This window comes from Stegodyphus dumicola, chromosome 7 (assembly GCF_044657685.1).
Source record: "Stegodyphus dumicola isolate Sdum_Otavi_A_Nest chromosome 7, ASM4465768v1".
NCBI classification, from domain to species: domain Eukaryota; kingdom Metazoa; phylum Arthropoda; class Arachnida; order Araneae; family Eresidae; genus Stegodyphus; species Stegodyphus dumicola.
Genome location: NC_140774.1, coordinates 153,358,347 through 153,383,969, shown reverse-complemented (window position 1 = coordinate 153,383,969; position 25,623 = coordinate 153,358,347). Strand labels below are relative to the sequence as shown.

At 32.3% G+C, this 25,623-nt stretch overlaps 1 protein-coding gene and 1 long non-coding RNA gene across 5 annotated transcripts in view; one reads left to right on the top strand and one right to left on the bottom strand.

Moving 5' to 3' along the window:
- Cndp2 (Cytosolic non-specific dipeptidase 2) overlaps window positions 1–25,623 on the bottom strand; it is a 91,090-nt gene that overhangs the window by 33,807 nt on the left and 31,660 nt on the right. For all 4 annotated transcript variants that reach the window (XR_004759922.2, XM_035371141.2, XM_035371142.2 and 1 more), the window contains 3 exons: window positions 23,746–23,901; window positions 2,952–3,106; window positions 2,316–2,390 (listed from right to left, as the gene is read on the bottom strand). Coding sequence is in view for 3 of the 4 variants with exons in the window: in XM_035371141.2 (XP_035227032.1) it covers window positions 2,316–2,390; window positions 2,952–3,106; window positions 23,746–23,901 (386 nt within the window). In the remaining variant the exon portion in view is untranslated. The remainder of the gene's footprint in view (window positions 1–2,315; window positions 2,391–2,951; window positions 3,107–23,745; window positions 23,902–25,623) is intronic.
- Window positions 168–24,588, top strand: LOC146996552 (uncharacterized). Its single transcript, XR_015042216.1, has 3 exons — window positions 168–361; window positions 17,411–17,468; window positions 24,289–24,588. It is a non-coding gene; the product is annotated as an uncharacterized LOC146996552 (long non-coding RNA).

The following is a 25,623-nucleotide window of genomic DNA, read 5'->3' as shown; positions in this document are numbered from 1 at the left end:
ACCAGATTATGGCAAACTACACAATGGCTATCTATCTATCTGCCTGAGGGAAAAGTTGCCTTAACCGCTTGCCTGATTATCCCGAGTTATCCCGGGTTCGTATATATTGCAGTTAATTATTATCCCAAGAAAACTCGGGCAAAGCAGAATTTGTCAGTACGATTTGTTTTATCACTTCACTTGGCTTGGAGAAAATGAAAGGAAATATTCAGCTTTTATTGGCAATTCGCCAAGTTTTGATGGTTTCGCGGTTCTTTTGGCAGGACCTCAAGGCATTTTCCAGATGTTATTCCTGCTACTGAAAAAAAATCAAATCCAATGAGACAGTGTCCTCTGTGCTCCCGCAAAAGAGATTCCAGAGGTAAGCCAATAAGAAAAGAGACCAGATTACCAGTGTATAGAATGTTAGATATCACTTTGTGTTGTCCCTTGTTTCAAAAACTCTCATACAACAACTAATATTTAATTTTTTTAATTAATTTTTTTAATTTTAATTTTATATAACTTGGGATAGTAAACTAATATAAAAACTAAATGCTTTTACACCTGTAAAAAAAATAAAAAATCAACTTGAAACCTATATATTTTGTTTCGTTTCGTTTCCTAGAATTTAATAATAAAATAAAAAAAATGTGATGATTTTTTGCAATTTTTTTCAAAAAAATGTGTAAGGGAAGCAGTTAATGGAAAACTTTCTCAGTGAAACTGATTCAAATCCATATTACATGTAGGAAAAATCACAAAAATGCTCATGTAGCCATCTGTTGACCAAGATTTGAATCGCTGTTAAACTGACAATATTCAGCAGTCTCTTGCCTCTAAGCCTCCAACTAGCTCAAACTGCATGTTGTAAAATATGCATTAAATGCCCAGAATAAAAATATTTATTAATAATTATCAAAATTACTAACGTATACTGTAATACTATACGCACAAAAAAATCTAATGGCTTCTCTTTCAGATCTAAATTTTTGAAACATGATTCATATTGAAATAAGAAGTACCAATTAGTGCATTTTCACGGCCAAGTGACAACTACTATTGGTTATAGTCCTAAGTCCCATTCAGAGCATCACTAATGCTTTCGCTGCTAAATCCTATCTCCTTGGGGCAGCAACAATTTTGGCAATCTGACACTAGTCCTATTTGCATTAATAGCCACATCGTCAGGTGTCATGAATTACATTAATACTGTTCGGTCATAAATTGAACACTCATGATGATCATATAACTCTATTCAGCTCTTCCATTTTTGACAGAGAAAACCTTAAGAGATGGAAGCCATAGGATTTGCCTCCTCTTCTCTTAACACCAGTCTCTCAAACCGGCAGATTTTATGTGTTCCCACTGGACAAGAACATTACTGTCAACCATAAGCCACCAACAGAGTCTTCATGTTTGATGTGATTTGAACTTGCATTCTTTAGCATGGGAACATGTACTTGCTATGTTGTCTTAAATATTTAGCAATCAAATATAGAAAATACAGCTTTGTATTTTAATGCTACACATATGATATTACAGTCTTTTGTGCCTTGGTTGAAGTACTCTCACTGAAATTCAATTTTTAATTTTCCCGACTTTCTCTGATCTTCCATGCCAAATAGAACAATTAAGCATATTTTACTAGTTATTACATTGAGCATGAATAAGTGAATGGTTTTATTTATTTGCTACAAAATACAATGAAACAACTAAGAATATTATAAAAATTTAATTTATCTTACTCATTTCATTGCAAAGCAATCCAAAGAAATAAACATATACTGGGTGGCCATAATTCAACGAACAGTGCTCACAGTGTTCTGTAGCGCGATCTATTTGCGAGAATGAGCCACATTTTGAAAAGGATTCCGCGAAAAAACAAATTAGTTCCAAAAGTCACCGCTAGGGGAATATTTGGCGCTGTGTAATAGAAAATAGAGTGTTAACAAATGCAAATCAATACGGAAACAGAAAGCAGTAACAGAAAACCAAAATATGGCTTATCAAGAATCAATTGGGGTTACATCAAACGAAAGCATAGGTGTTATAAGTGTGTCATTATATCATGCTTATCAATAACTGATGATAAATCTCGCTACTTGGCAACCGTTTCATGGTTGACAGATTAATATGCAAGTACCTGTTACAGGTTTATTACATATCTATTCACAGTAATTTTTTTTTACTATTATTTATATGAATACATGTTTTAGTTTCATTAACATATCTGTACCAAAAAAAAAAAAAAAAAAAAGGTTTTATCATATAAATCATACATTTTGCAACTAATTAAAAATTCTGGTGTTAATAACAAGACAATTTTAACTCACACTGAGCCACCAAACACACCAGAATGCAAATCCTTAGCAGCACATTCAACCTCGATAAAAAAGTAGCATGCTCCTCTAGAATAAAAACAACTCTATATTAATTAATTAATTACCACTAATTAGATACATTCTAAGGAAATAAATTACAAATGTATCATCAAAAGAATATAAAGTACAAAAAATCAAACAGCCAATAATAGATAATCCTTTTTTAAAGGTGCATGTAGTTAAAAGTGAATTGAGACAAAATAAAATAATCTTGGTTTACATACTAAAAACCATATTAAAACATTCCCAAGTTAGAGCTTTCAGGAGGCAGCCCATCTGCACTATCAGCTGGAATCCAAAATGAATGGCTTAATCTAATTTGATTGAAACTGCAATAAAAAGAGGAGAATCTGATAAAACCATTCATTTGGATTCCAGAACAGCCTACCATCTTTGCAAATCTAATTTTTAATTTTAGCAATGTTTTAACACGGTTCTTAGTAAAAAAAAAAATTATTCTGTTTTATTAGATATAAGTTTTTTCTTAACAGCCAAAATTTTTTAATTACAAACAGATTTACAATAATCAAAAACGAAATGCTTACAGATAACTAACAAATAATACAAAAATGATGGAAAATGTTTTACCTTAAACCATATGTAATGCATGGTTTTTTCTTTCCTAGCCAATAATTATCAGATATACACACATAATCCACATCTTTAAAAAATTTATCTTTCTCAGCAAAAACTAATTCATCTAAGCCTTCAGAGCCAGATTCTTCCATACCTTCAAAACAAAACTGGAAAAAAAAATAATAATATTAATTACAAGAAATTACAAAGGTCACAAAAAAAGTTTTGCAAAGTGATACAAATGGCAATTGATACTTTGTGAAAAGTTTGTTGCTTCAAGAAATCTTCTAACCTGCAATGTAGCCATCAGGACAAGCTTTGGGTGTTAATTCCCTTTGAGCTTTGGCAGTAAGAAATGCTCTAATATTTTCCTGATCAAAAGTGAAATGCTAGGCAATTTTGCATAACAACTTTACACGTGTGGTTTCAGTGATGATTAGAAGAAATGGCTCCTCTGCTGGAAGATTTTATATTCATCATACTACAAATGCCCAAGTAGAGTATCAGAAATTCTGCCTGAAGATGCCTCAAGATCAAAGAAAGTTTCTGCTACTGGGAAGAATGCCAGGAAGATTCTAGAACTGCTGCAAAGAAGCCTCTCAAGCTGCTCTCATGAAGAAACTCAAGACTGACAGGCATGTGTAGGTTTATGTCACATCACAAATTAATGTTTGGATATTCCTGCATTAGTATTTCATATTGCTCAGCACAATTACTTTCAAGTTACAAAATTGTGTTCATTTTCAAAATGCTTTAACTGATTAGTAGATAGCAAGAAGTATTCTACTGAATACAATTACAGTATTGTTATATTGCAAACTGCCCAAGAATTTTGAAAATGGAAATCTAGTTGTATCAAAAGCATCATATAAAAGGTGATAAAATCTGACATTTCTATTAAGATGAGCAATCAAGTTCTTAAACACATCCATCCATGCACAAGAGTACATACATGGTTTCGCTACTACAAAAATACTCTCTTATGCTGCTTCACATTTTGCCAGGACTTAAAACAGAAAGGCTAGCTTTTCCTCCTGAAACAGGAAGTGAGAAGTGGTGACATAATCATGTTGACAGTGACCACAAAGATGCAATTCACAACATAGAAATTAGCGTTTTTACTTTGAAGAACCAGTATTTAAAAAGAACTATGTGTGAAAGATAGCTATAATTTGGAAGAGACGATGTTATTGCTATATGCATTTTACACTGAACATTAAAAAAGTTAATAGTACTTATTCTGTTTTAAAATAAAAATGCACTACTCGTTTAACATAAAGTTCTGTCTTCTTAAAACTTGCCTCTCTCTCTCTCTCTCTCTCTTTTTTAAATGAACGTTTATAATTGTTTCTTTATCTGCATAATAACTCAGAGAATTCTACTACTGCTCCTAAAATAACTATAATAACAGCTTTGTAGTTAGACAAAAAACAACCTTAGATTGCTACAGTTTTAAACATATAGGACAAGTTTTTTTTCCTGTTGCTAAAGAACTTATGTTTGAGTGCCTTTGAAATCGATAGCTTTATTCAGAATTTCTGTTAATCTAAGGTCGATTTTTTCCCTAAACATAAATTTTACATTGGATGTTTCTCTTCCGATTCAATATAACAGATATTTTCAAAATAATTTTATAACTTATACTCACATCTACATATTTGCGAACTTAAGACACTCTAAAATCAGGAGCGTTTTTAGTCACTCTAAATTTCTGAAGAAATCCGAAGAATTTTCTCAACAACAAAAATATTTTTTAAATAATAAAAATATGATGTGTAAAGAAAATATATTTTTTAATAATGAAGTAACTTTAAATAGTAACAAATTAATACCTGAAAGTTCAGTTATTATTTCTTAAATGCAAACTTGCATCTTCTAATGATAGAAAAATACTCTAATCAGTTTCCCTAATTATTAAATAATACTTTAACCAGGTGATCAATAATTGATTGAAAAACATGAATTAATGTAATTCTGCACTGTAGAATTGTGTTAAGAACATTGAATGATGGCAAAATAGAGCATACAAAAAGGCAAAAAGCTTTATTAAAGTCAAAGACAAAAACATAAAGTGCACACAATTATCCTAAAAAGAATTGTACTTTCTTTTAATTTTTTAATAATTAGCTGTGCTATATATTAAAGCCTGTCAAATCTCCTTCTAAAATGGATACAGAAAGTAAACTACACTCAATTCTGAAGACTCTGGATTAAAACACCCCCCCCCCCAAAAAAAAAAGATACGACAATTGGATACAGTTTTGCATAGGTACTATTGCTTCTATTCGTAATGAGGCAAAATGGAACTATTTTAATGCAATTAATAAATGAAGATTTATTTTTCATACTAATTTATTAAGGCTATTTCTTCTATAATTGCAGTCATTTTTATCATTGCACTTGACTATTTCTTAGCAATTTTACAGGAAATATTTTTCTAAAAAAGCTGCAACATGATCTGATGCATTCCGTGACAGGTTATGCTTCAGTAAAAAGGTAGAGAACGGGCATTCTGCATCAATAACTTTTTGGTCTTTTGTTTCTTCAGAAAAATGTAATTTTTTCCAATATAACTCATGTACGCACATATTTAAGAACATTGGCCTTGTGTACGCACATATTTAAGAACATTGGCCTTGTGTACGCGCATATTTAAGAACATTGGCCCTTCCACCATGCGAAATTGAAAAATTGCAATGACAAATTATAAACATTGCAATATTAAATTTCCTTGAAACAACAACAACAACAACACACACACACACACACACACACAAAAAAAAAAAAAAAAAAAAAAAAAAAAAAAAAAAAAAAAAAGGGAAAGTCATCTGCATATAAGTTTTTGAAAAGTGCACAAGTATTTTACTTTTTTTGCAGACATAACTAAGACAAAAGATTGCAGTTTCTTAAACTGTTTCTGGAAACTATGTGAAACTTAAGCTGCCCATTGGCGAGACGAATGAAATAAACAACCTTGATCTTGCTTTGTGCTCACTGATTAATATATGCCAGATGGCCCGCAGTGGTGCCTAATTCTTGTTGAAGAACTGGAACATGACGTTTTTGGACTCTCATGCACAAAGCAGAAACACGCAATATCTCAGTGATAATACGACTTCAGTTTTTTTAATGTGCATCTAGAGAAAAACAAGTGCTTTCAGCCAAATCACTTTTTCGGACGCAAATAACGAAGTATTAAGCCAAAGCAACATAAAACTCGTAAGAAATTTTAAGAATAAGAGAAAATTGTGTGAAATATGTTAAAAATCAAGAGAGTTAGCAACTTTCCATTTATATTACTTTAAATAAATACAATATGTAAGATTGTTTTCATAATTTTTAGAAAACTGCTTTACTCACAGTATCTAAAAAGAATTATTTAATTTTTCAAAAGGGGGGCTACGGAAGAAGGCCTTTCTATGCAATTACTTTAATGTTTTATACTATTAAAATTTATCTAAAATGCTCAGCTAGAACAAAATTGAATCAATAATTAGTTACAAAAAATACAATACGAATAAAAGTGCTTAAAAAATTTAATACCCATTTGAAATCAGGGCTGTGGAGTCGGAGGCGGAGTCAGGTAGATTTTGGGGTAAAAGGTGTTGGAGCTGGAGTCACTAAAAACAGGTTGACTCAAACTCCAACTCCAGTTTTTGTTGGACAGTTTGAATTTGAAATGAAATTAAAATGAATTGGAAAAAAAAAAAAAAAAAAAAAAAATTAAAAAAATTAATGACAAGCTGAGTTATTATTTTTTATTTATGGACTGTATACATTAATCAATAATTATTTTATTGACATATTAATAAATAAATATAAGGGAGAAGGATGGATGTAATATTTGCCATTGGTGATTAAAGCGATTGATTTAATTAGTTACAAATCTCAATAGTAAATTTAGGTAAGCAGCAATAGTAGTAAGAACTCTGAAAATTGATGCCATTCTTAGAAAGCGAGCAGGAAAAGGAGCAATTATTGATCAAGCAACACGATAAGGAAGTATATATTTGCTGATAAAGAGGTTTTTTGAATTAAGAACTTTTTTAGGAGTTGTAGATAACCCTAATGTTTCACTAACAGAAAGACTGCAGAATGATCTTGCAGAATTGGAAACTCTTCTTTCTATACCATATATAGCCACAAAAAAGCTGCAGACTGAAGAATTGCCAGGAGGCGAGAATGGGATGCTTGTTCTTTCTGAAATGGAGGGTTTATTGCAGAAGGAATAATTTCTTCAATGAAGAAAAGAGAAACTAGTTTGCTAGACAATGAGATCTTGCTGAGTTCAATATATGGAGATCCAAAACACAGAATTTTCTTGGATGACGAACAAATTAAAAAGGCTAAGTCATCTATGAACTTTCATTAAGAATGAAATTATTCTCAGAAAAACTGGAGAATTAGACAGAATCAGGACAGTCAAACTGCAGACATTGCAATTGAGTCTCGATCAGTATCTTCAGTGGTGAATTAGATTTTGAGAAATAGTTTTACATAATATTAAAAAGGCTAAGGCAAAGTGAATGAAAATAAAGAAACAAGAGCCTTTAGATATAAAAATGAAAAAAATACAAACAAGATTTCTACATGGCCTTTGAAGAAATAGAAAAGTACGATTGAGCTTGCAAGACACCTCTTTTAGAACTTCTTTAGAGCTTTAGAACCTCTTTTAAAAATTTTTCCTGAAAAGTTAAAAGAAGTAGCCCTAACAGTAATAGCTCTTCCTCCTACTCAAGTCAGTTTGGAAAGACTCTTCTCAGCTCTGAAGCTTATCAAATCGGATTTATGGTCCTCCATTAAAGAAGACATTGCCGAAACTATACTTTTCTTAGAAATAACTAATGCCAGTTTTTCCATTTCATAATAAATGCTAATTAATATAAATAATTTGCTATGCCATCAATGTTTTTTCTTTTATTACTTCTTTTATTACTTCATTTATTACTTCTTTCATATTAAAAAATAAGCTGTAACTTATGTGTATATGTTTATATATATATATATATATATATGAGGGAGTCGGAGTTAAAGTAATTAAAATTCCAGGTGTCGGAGTCGGTTATTTTAGCTACCAACTCCACAGCCCTGTTTGAAATATGCTTTATGCTATTAACTTCTAAAATGTCATCCAGAAATATTTCACATCAAAGCACATATTTAAATGAAAATGCACAGTCGCACTGCAACTACAAGCTGTTCAAATATTATATTTTGGCTGCCACATTCGAAGAAATCCACCTTTTTGCATTTTAAATTGCTTTCCTTTAGGAAAAAACATATGCATTTCTATTTAAGAGACATACTCTAATAAAAGTTTGCACTGTGCAAAATAAACGAATTGCATCTCTATTTACTTCAGGATAATGTTTCGCTAGTCTAGTAATTAAAGAGCCAATTACATCCTTCCCTTTATAATAAGTTGTGCCATGAACTGTACAAAATATCTTTTTGAACTCAAATTGTGTTCATCCATAAATAGGAAGGTACAGTCTTAAAGACAATAACCAACTCCTAAGCACAATAATTTAATCTATTCAGAATGAAATATTGTTTCATCAGCACTATTTTTAGATACTGTTCCTAATGATGGGTCTTTGTCATGCATACGGTAGGCAAAATAAGTTGGAACATATGTTAATGCTTCTTTTTCTGCCGTTGAAAAATTTCTGGTGTAATTCACGTCTAATTTCCAAGCCACAGGAAAAAGCTCCTTTATGAAATCTAAATCTAAATCATCAACAGTATTTAATAGAAAAGCATCTTCCTCCTCAATTTTCAATGCCCTTTCAAGTAATTCTGATGTTAAATATGAATCAATATTTCTCTTTTCTTTAGTTATGCACACTTTTGAAGATAATTTTAGTAGCTTAGTCTTTCTTCATTGGAGTGTTAAAATAAAAAAATATTGATTGTTTTCAAAATGAGACCTCAGACTCAGGTAAACTGCACTTTTTGAAAAGGATGGAGAAAATAAGTTCTTCATCCTTTCAAAATTACATATATTTGTGTGAACAATTAAGTAAAATCTTATTTTTTAATTAGCCTATATTGAAAATATTGTTCTTATACATTCCTTTTAAGAATTAAATATTTAACACTTGCATAATGTGATAAAAACATATGTTTGTATTTATTTGCTGATAAGAATGTGAAAAAATGTATTTAGTGTTTACAATCAGTTCTTTCTGTTCTACTAAAAGAATATTTCATTATTTGGTAAATAACATATCGCTGGCTGAACAGGGAAAACCCACCATTTTGATAGCAACATATTATATTTTCTTGCAGACCTAATAGATGGATTTAGTTCTTTCCGTTCTACCAAAAGAATATTTCGTTATTTGGTAAATAACATATCGCTGGCTGAACAGGGAAAACCCACCATTTTGATAGCAACATATGATATTCTCTTGCAGACCTAATAGATAGATTTAGTACTTATATTAACAATATACAGTCTAAAACATATAATACGTTATGACACATCTGGAGAATATAAATATGATCCTATTTCACATTTATACAAGTATATGCTTTGCTGCGATGAAAATATAAAATTTTTTGCACAGAGTACGTTAACTACTTGTATAACATGCAAATGATAGAAAGTAGTGACAATGCTTCAAATAACATATTTCACACGATATGTAAAAAATACATAAATACTTTTAATTTCATGTATTCTGCATACATTATCTGGAACAAAATAGTCTTTGCCATATTCAAGAGAATAATTATTTTAATTTTTGAAACTACGAGGGCCATCCAGGAAGTAGATTACGTTTCCGTCTGTGTCTGCTAGGGGCGGGGCTAGCGCGGCCATCTTGGGGTCAGAGCGTTGCGCAGCTCAGTCTGCATCTAGCCGTGCTAGTGAGAGGTTCGTGCTGTGCTCCGTTCAGATACTGTGACGGTTTGAAATGTCTGCGTTAATTGAAAATCCCGCGAGCTGCGAGGTGCGCTCAGTAATAAGGTTTCTGACTGCAAAAAACCGTAAACCGATAGAAATCTATCGGCAGCTTCGTGAAGTGTATGGGGACAACATTATCACTGAAGGTGGAGTGCGTCAGTGGGTCATAAGATTTCAAAATGGCCGAACCAATGTTCATGACGAAGATCGAAGTGGGAGACCCAGCATAGTGACCGCCGAACTTCTCGAAAAAGTCGATGCTAAAGTCCGTGAAAATTGAAATTTCACAATAACGGAACTTTCTTTGAGTTTTCCACAAATTTCGCGAAGTTTGTTGCACGAAATCATCAGCGAAAAGCTTGGTTACCACAAGTTTTGTGCAAGATGGAAGGCAAGAAGAGGTAACGAAGTGGTTGAAGGCGCAGGCGGCCGAATTTTTCGACGAAGGAATTTCCAAGCTCGTACATCGCTACGATAAATGCCTTAATTTGTATGGTGACTATGTAGAAAAGTAGTATTTGAGTGTGGCTTTCATCTGTATATAATAAAATTTGTTTCCTATACTTTGTTTATTTTTTTATTCCAAAACGTAATCTACTTTCTGGATAGCCCTCGTAATTCTATATTTAATGGATCTCTAAATCGAAAAATTCAATTAAAGGGAACTGTAATTAAAAAATTCTTGCTGTTTAAGATATTCCATTTGATGAAGCACTCATGAAGAAGAAACAAAGTGACTCGTGATGGTGGGTTAGTGCAGCCATTGGCCTGTACTACAGGAACATTACACACATACTGCAATCACAGCTCATCCAACGTCAAAGAGAAATGAAAGAGTTGAAGCAGCTGATTCTTAGTTGCTGCTTAACTGCTTGTTTAGGCGGGCCAGTCTGTAGTGGCATTACGTTATCAAATATAACAGGTATTTGGAGAAGATGCTGTGAATGAATGCACTGGCAGGCACTGGCTCCAGAAGTTTAGATCATGAGATCTCTTATGCCATGAACTTCTTAGCATTTAAAGCAGACAGAGAACCGGACAGCAGTCACACATGTGGTGAACTTGCTAAACATTTCGCTTTGAATATTCACGATGTTTATTCATTTCCAATCATTCCATAAAAGTAAAATTAAACATCCAAAGTGCTTTGAAGGTCAGCAACGAAATGTGAAATACTAGATAGTATTTTGTGCTCTTTTGCGTGTTTAGTGCTTTATTCGGGAAATTCTTCATGTTCAAAGAATGCAGTATTATCAAAAGGCATCAAATGTGATATTGAAGCGGTATTAAGTTCCAAATTGAGTGAATGAATATTTTTTTAAAAAATTGCATTTAAATGTAATTGCATCGTTTTACGATTTACTGGTGGCAATGTTTTGCTTAAATCATTTTAAAATCAAAGTTAATAATTCAAAAATATTATGATTTATTTAAAATGTAGTTTTGTATTTCTGAATTGGGGAAAAAAAATATTGAATTTGGTAAAAATTAGGTTAAGGAATTTGAAGGTTTTACTTAGGGAAGGTTCCTAATACAAAAAATATTTTTGTACTATTGTTTAAGTTTCCTTGGATATATATTTTTTAATTTTTAGTGTATTTTAAGAAAGAAATTATTGTTTGAGATTTTTTGAATTGTTGGTATTTCTTTTAATGCTTTCAAGATAAACGTTAAAGGCTCTCACCCTATGAAAAAATACCTTTTTTATTAAGTCGTAAGTATTTTTATTTTTTCATAAAATAGAGTGAGTTTTCATTTTTATAATGGAATTACAGCAGTTCAAAAAAGGTCAGTTGCCTCTACAGAAGGAACGGAGGCCTTTTCTACAATAACTGCTGTTAAGTTAGAATACAGCGCTACCTATTGGATATGGAGAGAAACTCTCACTTGGCCATCTGGATTCGGCTAAACAACATGCCAGAGCATGTATTAGAACTGAATTTAGTTAATTACTGTCAATAAATTAGTTAGTTCTTTTGCTATACAGTCCACTCATTAGTTTAGAATCAAAGTAGGTCAGCAAAGCCGGAGAAATGAACAAAATGCTGGCATTAGATAGAAATAAAACTTCGTTAAAAGCGAAACTAACTAGGTTAGAAAATGTAGTGAAGGAATATGATGATAGTTCGAATAAGAACGAAATTCAAATAAAGTATAGATTCCTTCAAAGCATTCAAATGAATATTAGAAACTTAAGGAATAGATATTTCAAAAGCGTTGATGAAAAAGATGTCACAGCGATTGATGAAGAAATCGCCGAAATGGAAGAAGAACGGAAGTTCTGGAGGTAAGAATTATGGAAATTCTATCATCTATCGCACATTCTGAAAATGAAAATGATTTTAATAAATTTGATTCTAAAATCCAAATACGTTTGCCAGAATTACCATTTCCTAAATTTTCTGGTAAATATACTGAATGGAATAATTTTAAGCTTCAATTCGAAAACATTATAGTGAATAATACTCCACTGACAGAAGTTCAGAAACTCTATTATTTAAAAGCTGCATTAACTGATGAAGCAAAAAATCTTGAAACTGTTGATGATACTTTCAGTTCTCTATTTAAAGCTCTTCAAGATAGGTATGAAAATAAAAGAATATTAATTGAGATGCATATAAAGTCAAGAATGGATTTACGTACTTTAACATTCAAATCGTCTAAAGGAATAAGATATGTAATAGATAATGCTACTAAAAACGTTAGGGCTTAGAATGTTTTAAAATATGAGAAAAATAATTCATTGGATATTCTGTTATTAAATATTGTACTTCAGGAGCTAGATTTTGAAACGCGCAAACAATGTGAATTAAGCATTAATGCTACGGAAGTTGCTACGTTTGATGAATTAATTTCGTTTTTAGAGAAAAGACGTCAGTTATTGGATAACATTAACCGTAGTACTAATAAAATGAAATATTCGTTAGGAAAGAGTTCGAAATCAAAGGCTCTGATGGTTAAAACCGATAGTGTTTCGATTTATGTTATATGTAAAAATAATAATCATCCACTGTATAAATGTGATTCATTTTTAAAACTAAATCCAAATCAAAGATATGAAATAGTTAAAAACCATAAACTGTGTCTAAACTGTCTCAGTATGGAACATTTAATCGCAAATTGCAATTCTAAGTTCAGATGTTTGGAATGCCATGAAAAACATCATTCATTAATCCATCGCTTGCTCAGAAATAGCACCATCGATCAACAGTTAGCCAAAACAAAAACAGAAGCAACCAGTGACAAAATTATAAACAAGAATGCGGATGTCTCTAATAAAAATCAATCCAGTTGTCTTTTGACACAGAGAAAAAACGTGTTTATTAGCGACTGCAATAGTATATGTTTGCAATTCAGATGGAAAAAGAATTCCAGTTGGCGCAATACTTGATAACGGCAGCATGAGTTGTTTTCTGCGTGAAGGTGTTGCTAATTTGTTAAATATAAAGAAAGAATTTATGCATCTGTATCCGGAATAAATGAGAACGTTATAAATATTAATTATCAACTAGATGTGCAGATTTCGAATAAGGATTTAACATATTTAAGATCAGTTAATTGTTGAGTTATTTCTAAAATAGCCAATGTAACTCCACCAAGGAGTTTAGACGTGCAGTCATTAAATATTCCCATTGATATTGCATTAGCAGATCGGCAATTTGGAATACCTAACAAAATAGCTATGTTATTACGGACCGAATTGTTCTTTGAGATTTTAAAACAAGGACAATTTCAATTAGAAAATCAACCGTTGATATTCCAAGAAACAATTTTTGGATATATCGCGTCTGGTGCATGCAAGAGTAACTCAGAAGTAACTTATTGTGGTTTAGTTTTAAATAGTGAAGAAAGAGTTGAAGAAATTTTCCAAAGATTTTGGGAAGTTGAATCCATTGAAAATATTGAGGATGCTTTGAGTGAAGAATAAAAATACTGTGAAGAACATATCAAGCGTACTCACTATAGACAAAATGATGGAAGATATGTAGTTCAGTTACCCATAAAGGAAGGTGTAGAATTAGGAGAATCAAAAATGCTGGCTGAGAAAAGCTTGCATCAAGTGTGGCATCAACTAGAAAGCGATTCGAATATGAAAACATTATATAAGAATTTTATCGAGGAATATAAGGATCTAAATCACATGGAAGAAGTTCAAGAAATTGAAACACCGACTTGCAATTATCTTAGTCATCATAGAGTTTATCGGCCAGAAAAAACCTCTACCAAGCTTCGTGTTAAGTTTAATCCATCAGTGGCTACTAGCAATGGAAAATCACTTAATTCAATATTAATGAAAGGGCGAATACCTCAAGAATTTATTTTCTGTTATTATTAGATTTCGAAAGTACAACTATGCATTAGGAGCTGTTGTCCAGAAGATGTACAGAGAAATACTTATTGAACCATCTCAACGAAACCTGCAGTTGATCTTGTAGAAGGAATCAGTTGGTAGTCCCGTGTAGACTTATCGTCTAAGGACTGTAACATACGGAACAGCAAGTGCACCATTCCTTGCAACAAGGGTCCTGAAGCAGTTAGCAATGGATAAAGCAACTGAATTTCTTCATGCCTCTAGAGCCATACTGAAGGACTGCTACGTGGATGACATTATCACTGGAGCTAATATGCTGCAAAAAGCCAAGGAGTTGCACACACAGTTAACCTGTCTTCTAGAACGTGGTGGAATGCAGTTACACAAATGGTGTTCAAATAATCCAGAATTATTGAAGAATAAAGAAAGTGCAACTCAGGATTACTCCTTTCAAGTTGCGGATAATCCTCAGATTACAAAGACCTTAGGTATGTCATGGAATACGTCTACAAACTGTTTTTCTTACGGTTTAAAGATACCTGACATTGAAGAAACAGGAGTGAAAAGAGATGTCTTATCAACAATAAGTCGTCTCTTTGATCCGTTAGATTTAATTGGACCTATTAACAACAAAAGTTAAAATATTTCTACAGAACTTTTAGCTTCTAAAATTAAATTGGAATACACCTCTTCCTAAAAATTACTTTGAAAAATGGAAAGCATTTCTGCAAAATAGTCAACGATTATCGCATCCCCAGATTTGTTCTAACTATGGATTACAACAAATAGAAATTATAGGATTCTGTGATGCTAGTCAGAAAGCCTATAGTGCTGCAATTACAACTGCTAATTGGCAAATCTTTTGGCCACTGGTGAAGAATAAACACCAGTTTGCTCAACTGATAAACCAATATGATGGAAATGCTAATATTTAATGAAAATTGTGGAGTCTTCAAGTTTTGTAAAGGATAAGTAAATTTTAAATGTCTTAATAGCGAAAAGTTTGAAATTTGTTGTGTTTATGAATGACATGTTAAAAAAATTTTTATATTTTAAAATGCCTTCCTTAAAAAATATAATTATGGAAATTCTAACAAATAACCTGAAAGTTGGCATCTAAATCTGTAATATAATAGAAATATTTTCATCAAGAAAAATTGGAAAGACTTTTGTTTGAACATTTACTTTGTGAAAAAATTTGAACTATCACCGTGTGGAACTATCAAGAACTTTACAAAATTTCATTGGACATTCTTACCTCAGAACTCTAAAATATGCTATTGTTTTAAAAGAATACAGCACTCAAATTAATAATTGAATTCAAAATTTTATGACTTTCAGTGAAATGGCAAAATTGATTCAAAATATTGGTCAAAATTTTATGACAATAATTTTTTTGTTTAAAAGTTAAATAGGTCTGTTAATATGTTTCGTATTTTCAATATTATATCTTTCACATTTTGCTGCTCTAATGCTTTTTCTTCCACCCTGCTCATCCAACCTTTCTTTTGAAGGGGGGGATATGTAAGATATAACAAAACATGATAGCTGTTTCAAAAAAAAAAAAAAAAAAAAAAAAAAAATAATAATAATAATAATAATAATAATAATAATAATAATAATTGGTGACCTCAAAATTAACATTCTAAATTTGGTAATCTGCCCCTAAATTCTCACAGGTTCCAGATTTTTCTATCTTACGTAATGTTTTAATGCAGATGCCTCTTGTCCAAATTAATCGTAAACCAAAACTCTAAACTGAAACTTTCCCATTCCCAACCTTCTTCCTCTGAAAGTACTGTAACTCTTCCCCTTTTCCACATAAGCTCTCCTGCCACTGGCAAGATTCTTTTTATGTATCTGCCACTTACTTGCTTAAAACAATGTCGTACTTCAAAATGCAACTTAACTGTATTCAAATATAATTAGGAAACATCTTGTCTGAAAAAGAATGATTTGATATGCGTAAAAAAAAATAAAGATTGGGATTTTTCAAGATACGTTGTGGTAAATCGCGTCATCATGCTTTCCACTCTGCCACCTTCAACCCATTACGGTATTCTCGGTCATCTACTCAGTATCTAAGCTATTAAAAGTTCAACTGTTTTCATCTATGCATTTTAAAGTTATTACATATATATAGAGAGAGATATTTAAAGAGAAAGAGATAACTGAAACTTCAATATGCATACATACACACGTGTACAGACAATATACACATATAATTATTATAATTCAATACATCTGTCTTAATATTGTTGTGAAATACCCAACTGAATAACTAGTTCGAAAAGTGGGTTTAGGGTTGCCAGAAAGGGCAAGAAAAGGCAGAGTTGCCAGATTTAGCACAAAATCGCCCATCTGGCATCAATTGTCGATATGCCATAGCCTGAACAAGTACCAGATTTTCTGGGAATGTTCTCGAAGGCAGCTCAAAAGCTATATATATATATATTTTCTACGTCATATGACAAGTTGAAGGGCATTGAAAAGAGCAAGGGGAAATGCAAGTCCTTTCCGAGTTTGCTCATCACTAGAGAAGATAGCATTGTTACAGGTCTGATTTTTATAATTTTTCTCTCAAAGTTTTTTCTAGGTCTTAGCAACAACCCATACTGCTAGTCATCTTGTTTATTTTTTCCTTTTGATTTAAATTTAATTTACAGTTCGTTTGTAAAGTTTTAACTCTTTAAGCTTGCAGGTCCGGCCCATAAGTTATTGTATATTTTGACTAATAGCATACTGCTATTTATTTATTTTTACTGTACATCGGAATTGCCTTTACATTTTTTTACAACTTAATGTGCCAATATATGCGGACGCGTCGGGAAATTGGAATAGAGAATTGAGACTAAAGTTTTTTAGACAGTTTATTTAATTCATTAAAAAATTTGTAGCGCAAAGTTTCAATTGTCTGTTTCGGCAAAACGCATAATGGGGTTAGCTTGGTTCGAGATTCATTTTTAAAAATTTCCCTTGAAAAGACAAAATGAATTTCGAATTGGGCTAATTAACCATTTTCCACTTCTTAATTTTAATATTTTTTGCATTTTACCTTGTTCTATCGATTAGTATTTTACTGTGTTTTTTAATTTACTTTTTATTTAGCATAAAGCCTATTATTTTACCTCATTTAATTGATTTGTTTTTTTTACTGTGTAAAAATTTCCGAAAATGTTTAGCATATAGCTTTTATTAATTTAACTTGTAAATATACAAATATTTTTTCTATTTTCACACTTTTCATAGCAACTGAATATGCTTATGTTGGAGTTTTCTTGGAGCCACAGCTCTTGGTAACTTTTTGGTGAGCTTACTAAAATTTATCTTCTAATTTCCTTAATTTTGCAGCACAATGTGCAAAACATTTTAACCTAAATTGGTCTTTTTAGTTTTATTCTTACTACCTTTCTTATAATACATATAGTGTATTATAACTTCATATGTGTACTAGGCAGGGTATATATATATATATATATATATATATGTATATATACCCTGCCTAGTACACAGAGTAAGAGAGTATCTTGAGCTCAGTAGCAGAGTAGTAAAGTTCAGAGAGTTTGAGAGTGATCGACCTAGTTGGAAGCTGCCTTTATCGTTGCAACCTGAAGGGTGTGTTGCTGATTGTTTCACCGTGTTTATCATAGTTTTTTTTATGACTGTAAATGTGTTCGGAACTCCCTGTGTAATACTGGCAAACAAATTGTGTGTTGATTCTTCATCAAGTGTTGTTATCAATCACTCAAAATCCACAAACCTATAGAACGCAACAATATCTTACTCAGAAACTTTGCATAGTACCTCTCCTAACTGTAAATATTATTATTATTTATATAAATAAACTAAATTACCAATTTACATAATATGTGTCTTATGTCACTTTGCAGTAATATAAATTTACAAAAGCAGTAATACTGAAACCTATCCATTAGAAGTAAGAATTGCACAAAACAATTCCTCCTTTTTCTGAATTGTATTTTTAAATTCAAATAATATTCACACAGTTAACTTGATAATTATTATCAGTGTTCATTCTTTATTTACTCTTAAACAGGATTCAAAATGAAATTTCAAAGCACTGGTTATAAAGCTAAAAGTTATCATTTGCTCTAGAAGAAAAATAAAAAAAATTCATACAGATGAAGATAGGAATATTATATCAATAACAGTTTGGGGTATAAATCAAGCTATCTCAACAGTGAATATGACAGTGAAAGATGAAACCTGCATTGTTGAAAGTGAAGGACAGAATCATTACTATAAGAAGGGACTGAGCCTAATTTCAGTAATGGAGAAATTGTTGTCTCCTTGGATTCAGGATCGGACACAGAAGGGGATATCATTGATCATTTTTCTGATTATCCAGGCCAAGACTGAACTGTTCCTTAACTTTCCAAATTGATCTAGCTCATTATTTTTTTCACGCTATCATTATTAGAGCATTTTTATGAAAATTAAAGTTTGAATAATTCTGGAACTGCAACAGGATCTGTAAAGCAAAAGCATGTTTCGATTCATAAAGGTTTAATTGGTTGGTTTATTAGATCATGGCAAAGCACTCTATCTAGAGGGCTATCTGCCTTAAGGGAGGGATGCTTTTGTGGAGGACTTTTTAAGGGAAACGGGCTTGTATACACGTTACACATGGGGAAAACCAGGAAAACACCCATGCAGCCAGCCCGTTCGCAGGATTCGAACCTCGGACCGAACTACCAGTGTTCAGCAACGTTACCACTTGGCCGCTGGTGGGCCATAAAGGTTTAAAAAAATGGATAAAGGTATATCCATCTCAGAATCTCGAGGAGTATAACATGGGAAAATAACTGTATATGACATAAGAAAACACAAAAAGGAACTTTTTGAATTTTTTAGGAATTCCGACACCTCACTGGCAACAAAAACAGGAAAAATTTAACAAATTAAATTGAAAAATTATTCGTTATGCTAAAAGTGATGACTGAGTGGGTCAGACAGCGTCACAGCGAGGGCATGTCATTGACAGGTCCTAATGGCTCAAGCTAAAATATTTCATGAAGAAATGAACATAAAAAATGAGTGCACATACAAATTCGACAAATTGGTTAACCAAATTTAAAAATTGCCATGGTAAAAGGCAATTAAAAATTTCAAGTGAAAAAGCTCCAGCTGATACTGAAGCTGCTGAAATATTTGCAGATGAATTCATTGAACTCATTAATAGTGAAAAGTCATCTCCAGAAAAAATTTACAACTCTGATGGTTTGGTTTATTGAGATTACAGCAAAGCACACTAGGGCTATCTGCCTAAGGGAAGGGATGCCTTCGTGGAGGACTTTCTAAGGGAGACTGGCTCGTATACATGTACAACCCTGATGAAACTGGTCTTTTCTGGCCATGAACTGGCACTGCAAAACACCTTGGCAACCTCTACAGAAAAGGCTCCAAGTGTCAGAGATTCCAAAGACTAACAATTTTAGCATGTGCAAATGCTGCAGAAATGCACAACTGTAAACTTTTCGTAATCGAAAAAAATACACGACTTCAAGCATTTAAAGAAGTAAAGATTTTCCCCATTATATATCATGCAAATAAAACAGCATGGGAAAACACAAGCATTAATGGATGATTGGTTTGAAAATAATCTCATACCCGAGGCTCGGCAACATTTCAATTTGGTTGATTTACCTAATGACGCAAAAATTTCCCTGAATGTAGGACAACTGTTCGGCTCACATTTCAATTAAAGTTTTAGTGAAAAATAATACATTCATATTATTCTTTTCTCCAAACTGTATGTGAATAATTCAGCCTATAGATATCAGGTGAGTGCACACACTGAAATGCAAATATAAAGTAGCATTTTAAAAATCCATGTTAAATTTCTTAAATAACAGCAAAAATATTCAAGAATTATTGAAATATTTTAACACAAAATCTGCTGTGTGGAGCATTGCAAGACCACAGGAGGATGTGTCTTCAGGTACTTTAACACACTGACTGCCACGGCACTTTTCGGGTTCTGGCCCGAGAAGCCAAATCGATTTAATCATATTATATTATTAAAAATACTAATTATGATTCGTAACAATCATTAAAAAGTTTAAGTTTTTTTTTTGTTTTTTTTTCCCCAGAAAAAAGGGTTCTACAAATGATCTTGTCATCGGCTTTTGTTAGACAAAGCTCTTCGCAGAAGCCCACTACGAGTTGATTCATACAAACATGCTCCGAATCGTTGCCTCGGTACAGCTAAAACAAGCGCTAAACGAGTAATTCGTTTCGGCGCAAAAGTGGCAAGTTAAGAAACTACAAGATAACTCGTATTGGGCATCCTGAAGAAGAGTGCTATTACAAGTTATCTCGTGTTGGGTAGTCAATGTGTTAAAAAATGCTAGGCGTAATTGATGGCCAGCTACCATATTTCATGGTAGGAAGCTGAAGATGATAGCTGCAAATTTGAAAGTTTTTGGATATTGCAAACCAAAGGACAAATTTTCCAATTAATGGATTCCGTAAAGAAATGTACAGAAGTGGTAATAAATGAAGATAATATAACAGAAATTTTTTATTGCAATGAAACCCAGTCATCAATCAATTAACAGATGGCAAAATTTGTAGTATGGTTCTAGATTCAGAAAATACCGCTACCAATAGTGAAGAAAGTGATAGAGGGATTATTGAAAGCAAAATAATTTAGATTGACAACTTAGTCGGAATGCTTGACACAGCAATTACAGGACTTGAAAAATGAAACTTTGTAACAACAAGAAATTAAGTCTGTCTACAGAATTAAAGAGAAAATATTAGCACAAAAACGAAGCCACTTAAACAACTTACATTGAAAGAAATGTTAAATAAAATAAACAAATAAATATTAAGCATTTTCTTTTTCTAAATTTTGATATCCTTTAGATTATAAATACTTCATTATTTCATAAGTCACGATTTCATATTTTTAATTTTATAATTTCTACATCTTACCAAATTTAAACTGATGATCCAATATCCAGCAAAATCTTAAATCCAGAATTCCAGAAGTTCCCACAAGTCTGGATCTCAGACTTTGTACTGTAATAATTTTTCTGGACTGCATATTTCTATTTTATGCTTACTTATGTAATCCTTTTGCATTATGACAGCCCATACCCAATCCTAGATCCAGAATTTAAGCAAAGAGACCAAGTCTACAAATGTTACTTCTACTACTGCTCATCCCTTTTTCTGTGCTTTTCTTTGCTGCTGGCCATACAGAGTTTGCTTTCTGCTTTGCCTATAAAGATGTAAAGCTGTGCAAAACTGTGTGATGCATCTCGGATCCATAAATGATGCTGAGTGAATCTATTAATGCATATCAAGGCTTGTTCTATTACGAAAAGAAAATTATGTGCTTAAATCATTGGCCACATTTGAAAGCTTTTTTCTCCATTCTCTTATCTAAAGTAAACATGCAGCTGTTGTTCGAATCCTCTACTGAATTATTACACACACACATATATATATAATACTGCAGCTTCTTACACAGTTACACTTAAGCAATTTATAAATTTGACTAGGATAAAATTCAAGTTATGCAAAATTTTAAAGAATACACTACTTACATAGCTCAAAAGGTTTATTACATTAAAAACCTCTTTTCATATTCTTATTGATAAATACATACAAAACATCACATTTGTAACACATCATGCAAACATTAGAAAGTAGATAAAATATAAAAATATCACAGCTTTAATAAAAGAAAAAAATTATCTTTACAAAAATGTATTAGCTGCAATATAATATTTTTCAGTTCTATGCAAAAAATTTTATAAAATGCCAGCTGTAAAAAATGAAACCATATGATGTGTATAATATAGTTCAACGGCATTGCTGATACAGGGTGATCAGCGAATAAGCCCTGATTTCAAAATTAAATATCTCTACAATAAAGATCGATAGAATTATGCGGTAAACTGTACGTTTATTAGCAAAGCTGTAAAAATGGTGTACAAAAGTTTAGAAAATTTAGTTATAAAATTCGTTAACAGATGGTGCTCTAATCGCAATGGCCTATCAATAGCCTTTAAAACGTGCTTCGAAGGCGAAAGTGATCAGAAAAGAGGCTAGCGTAGAAACAACGAAAAGAGGCTAGCAACACGTCACAGTTTTCGAAACCAATTCAAGTTGGACCCGATGCGAAAACCATTCGCATGCTGTTCGCAAAATTCGAATGGCCTGGCAGCGTGACTGATGATCGAAAGGGAAATGTTGAGCCTAAGCAAACTATAGTCACGCCTGAAAATGCAGCCAAAGTTTCTGGATTTGTTCAGCAAAATCCTAGGAAAAGCATCCGACGTATTGCATCAAAGACAGGTTTGAAGTACACGAGCACACAAAAAATATTTAAAAATAGCCTACGGCTGTTTCCATACAAAATCCAAAGTCATCAGGCCATACCCATGAAAGCTGTGCAACAAAGGGCTGACTTTATGAATCAGATTCTAACAACGATCGACAACGGCAGATTTGATGCGAGCTGCATCTGCTTCACAGATGAAGCACATTTTCATTTGAATGGAATCGTTAATAAGCAAAACTGAAGATTTTGGGGTACTGAAAATCCTCATTTGTGTGAAGAAAAGCACTGCATTCGCTTAAAGTTATGGCATGGGCTGCGGTATGCGCCAGAGGCATTATCAGACCCTTTTCCGTACGAGAAACGATAACTACTGAACATTACATTACAATTTTGGAACAATTTGTCAGCACTCAACTAGCGTTGGAGGATTGACCAGGTATTGACTGGTTCCTGCAAGATGGGGCTCGACCACATTGATCAAATAAAGTTTTACACTTTCTTCATGAATATTTTAGGAATAGAGTAATTGTGTTAGATTATCCTCAATTTACTGACACAGGAATAGCTTCGCCTCCATATTCTCCCGATCTGAGTCCTTGTGACTTCTTTCTGTGAGGCGCATTGAGAGACGATGTCTATCGAAATAATCCTGCTACTCTAGATGAGCTTGAATCGTTGATTGGTGTTGCATGTGATTCCATTTCCATCCAGACATTGCAAGACGTGATGTCAAATTTCATTGTTTGTTTACGCCACCTCATTGTTTCGAACGGTGAACATTTTGAAAAAGTTGCATTTTGATTGCAAAGGCTGCTTCACTTTATTTTTTAACTAATTTTTTTTACTCCTTTCCGAGAAAGAGTTTTCAGTGCAGAGCGTCATCTGTAACGATTTTTGTAACTAAATTTTCTAAATTTCTGTACACCATTTTTACAGTTTTGCTAATAAATGTACAGTTTACCACATAATTCTATCGAGTTTTGTTGTAGATATATTTAATTTTGAAATCAGTGCTTATTCACTGATCACCCTGTACTTATCATCTGATAGCCAATTAGCATTTTTCATGCTAATATTCATTAAAATATTTATTTGTTTAAACTTTTGTCTTGTTTGATATCTTTCCAAAACTTGAAATTTTGTATTAATAACTTTAGTCTAATTTTAAATTAACATATCAGAACTGAGAGAAAATTAACTAAAGCTAATAAAGAAGGGGTAAAAGTCATAATATTTGATGTATTATTTATATTATTAGCAAACTTACTTTTAAATTGCAAGGCAACTCTTTTTTAGTTTCCCTGAATGCAGAAATTGCATGAAGCCATGCAAGAACAGGACCTTTATCATCAGTTGCTCCTCTTCCATAAAGTTTACCATCCTTTTCCGTTAAAACAAATGGGTCAGTATTCCAACCATCTTCCTTTTATATACATAAAGGAATAATGTAGATAATTATATTTTTCAGAAGTCACAAAGTAAATCTTCAAAAGCTATACTAAATTTTCACGCAATTTTCATACAAACACATACCTAAACAAAGCATTTTTAATTAAATTTTTCTTTGAAACCTACAAGGTTACTTACATATTATTGCAACCAACTTAGTAGAAGTCACCAAATAATCAGAAATTGCCAAACTTTCACAACCACACACATAAAACATTTTTTAGGCAACCAATTCTCAAAACAGTCTTTCATTCAAGCAATGTCATCATTTCTGTATGCATTTTGTTATATTTCAAGTTTGAACATTTTTGTAGACAAATCATGATATTTTTTAATAAAATTTTAAAATGTTCACTTGTAGAATTTGCCAGCAATGGGAGAAAACTGCAGGAAAATTTATGAAGGAATATTTTGCCACAAAATTGCTAAATGGAACAGCGATAAGATGTGTTTGACCAATAGCCTGTTAGCAGTGCCAAAGTTATGCATGATACTGGGTTTGTGCAATTCTCTGATGTGTCCCCCCCCTTTTTAAGAGAAAACAGATCACTGTATACATAGGAAAAACACAGCAAAAATTACAGAACGATTTTGAGAAAATTGTAAGCATTTTATTTTTTAAATGTATCATATAATTCTTACTTAATGATTAAAGTTTGCATTTTAAACTGCTAAAGTATTTTTTCTTTTGGTATGTTGATAACATTTGCATGATAAATATCGATAATTCAGAAATTTTTTTAAAAGAATTGGTGAAAATTACCAACTTGTATCTGATAAGTAACTTTTCAACTGTAAAAAAACCACCAAATGTTCAAAAGTGTTTGTGTTAATATGCAAGTACACCTAAAAATATGCTAATTTAATAAATGAAATTTCCTAATAGCACTGAAAAAAAACTTTCTTCTCATTATATGTTAAGATTTTAAAGAAAAATTTTTTTCATTCATTTTTTGTTAGTTTGTTAGCTTAAAGTATATCAAATTATTCGTTTTATTTCAAATAATATATTTTTTGGTACTTGGTAAAACTGCACATAGTATACATGCAGATGCACATACTATATATGCAATGCATACACATGGATTTGTACTTTTTATATTTAACCATCATTTCACTGAATAGCTTCATACACACTCTTAGACAAAAAAAAAAAAAAAAAAAAAGACGCACCAAGAAAGAGTTATCCGAATAGAATGAAAATCGGTAGAAGTGATGTACATGTAGAGAAAAACAAATGATTACAGTTTGAGAAAAACTGGATGATTTATTGAAGTGCTAGAGGTTCACAAAGTGAAAAAGTCAGTAACGCGTTTGTCCACCTCTGGACCTTATGCAAGCAGTTATTCAGCTTGGCATCGATTGATAGAGGTTGCTAATGTCCTCCTGAGAGACATCGTGCCAAATTCTCTCCAACTGGCGCGTTAGATCATTAACATCCTGAGCTGTTTGGAGGGCCCTGCCCATAATGCTCCAAAAATGCTCAATAGGAGAGAGATCTGGTGACCTTGCTGGCCAAGGTAATGTTCGAGAAGCAGTAGAAACATGTGCAGTGTGGGGGCGGGCATTATCTTGCTGAAATGTAAGCCCAGGGTGGCGTGACATGAAGGGCAATACAACGGGCCTTAGAACTTCGTTGACGTATCACTGCGCACCACATTTCGTACCACATTTCTGCACATGGAAATTAAGTACT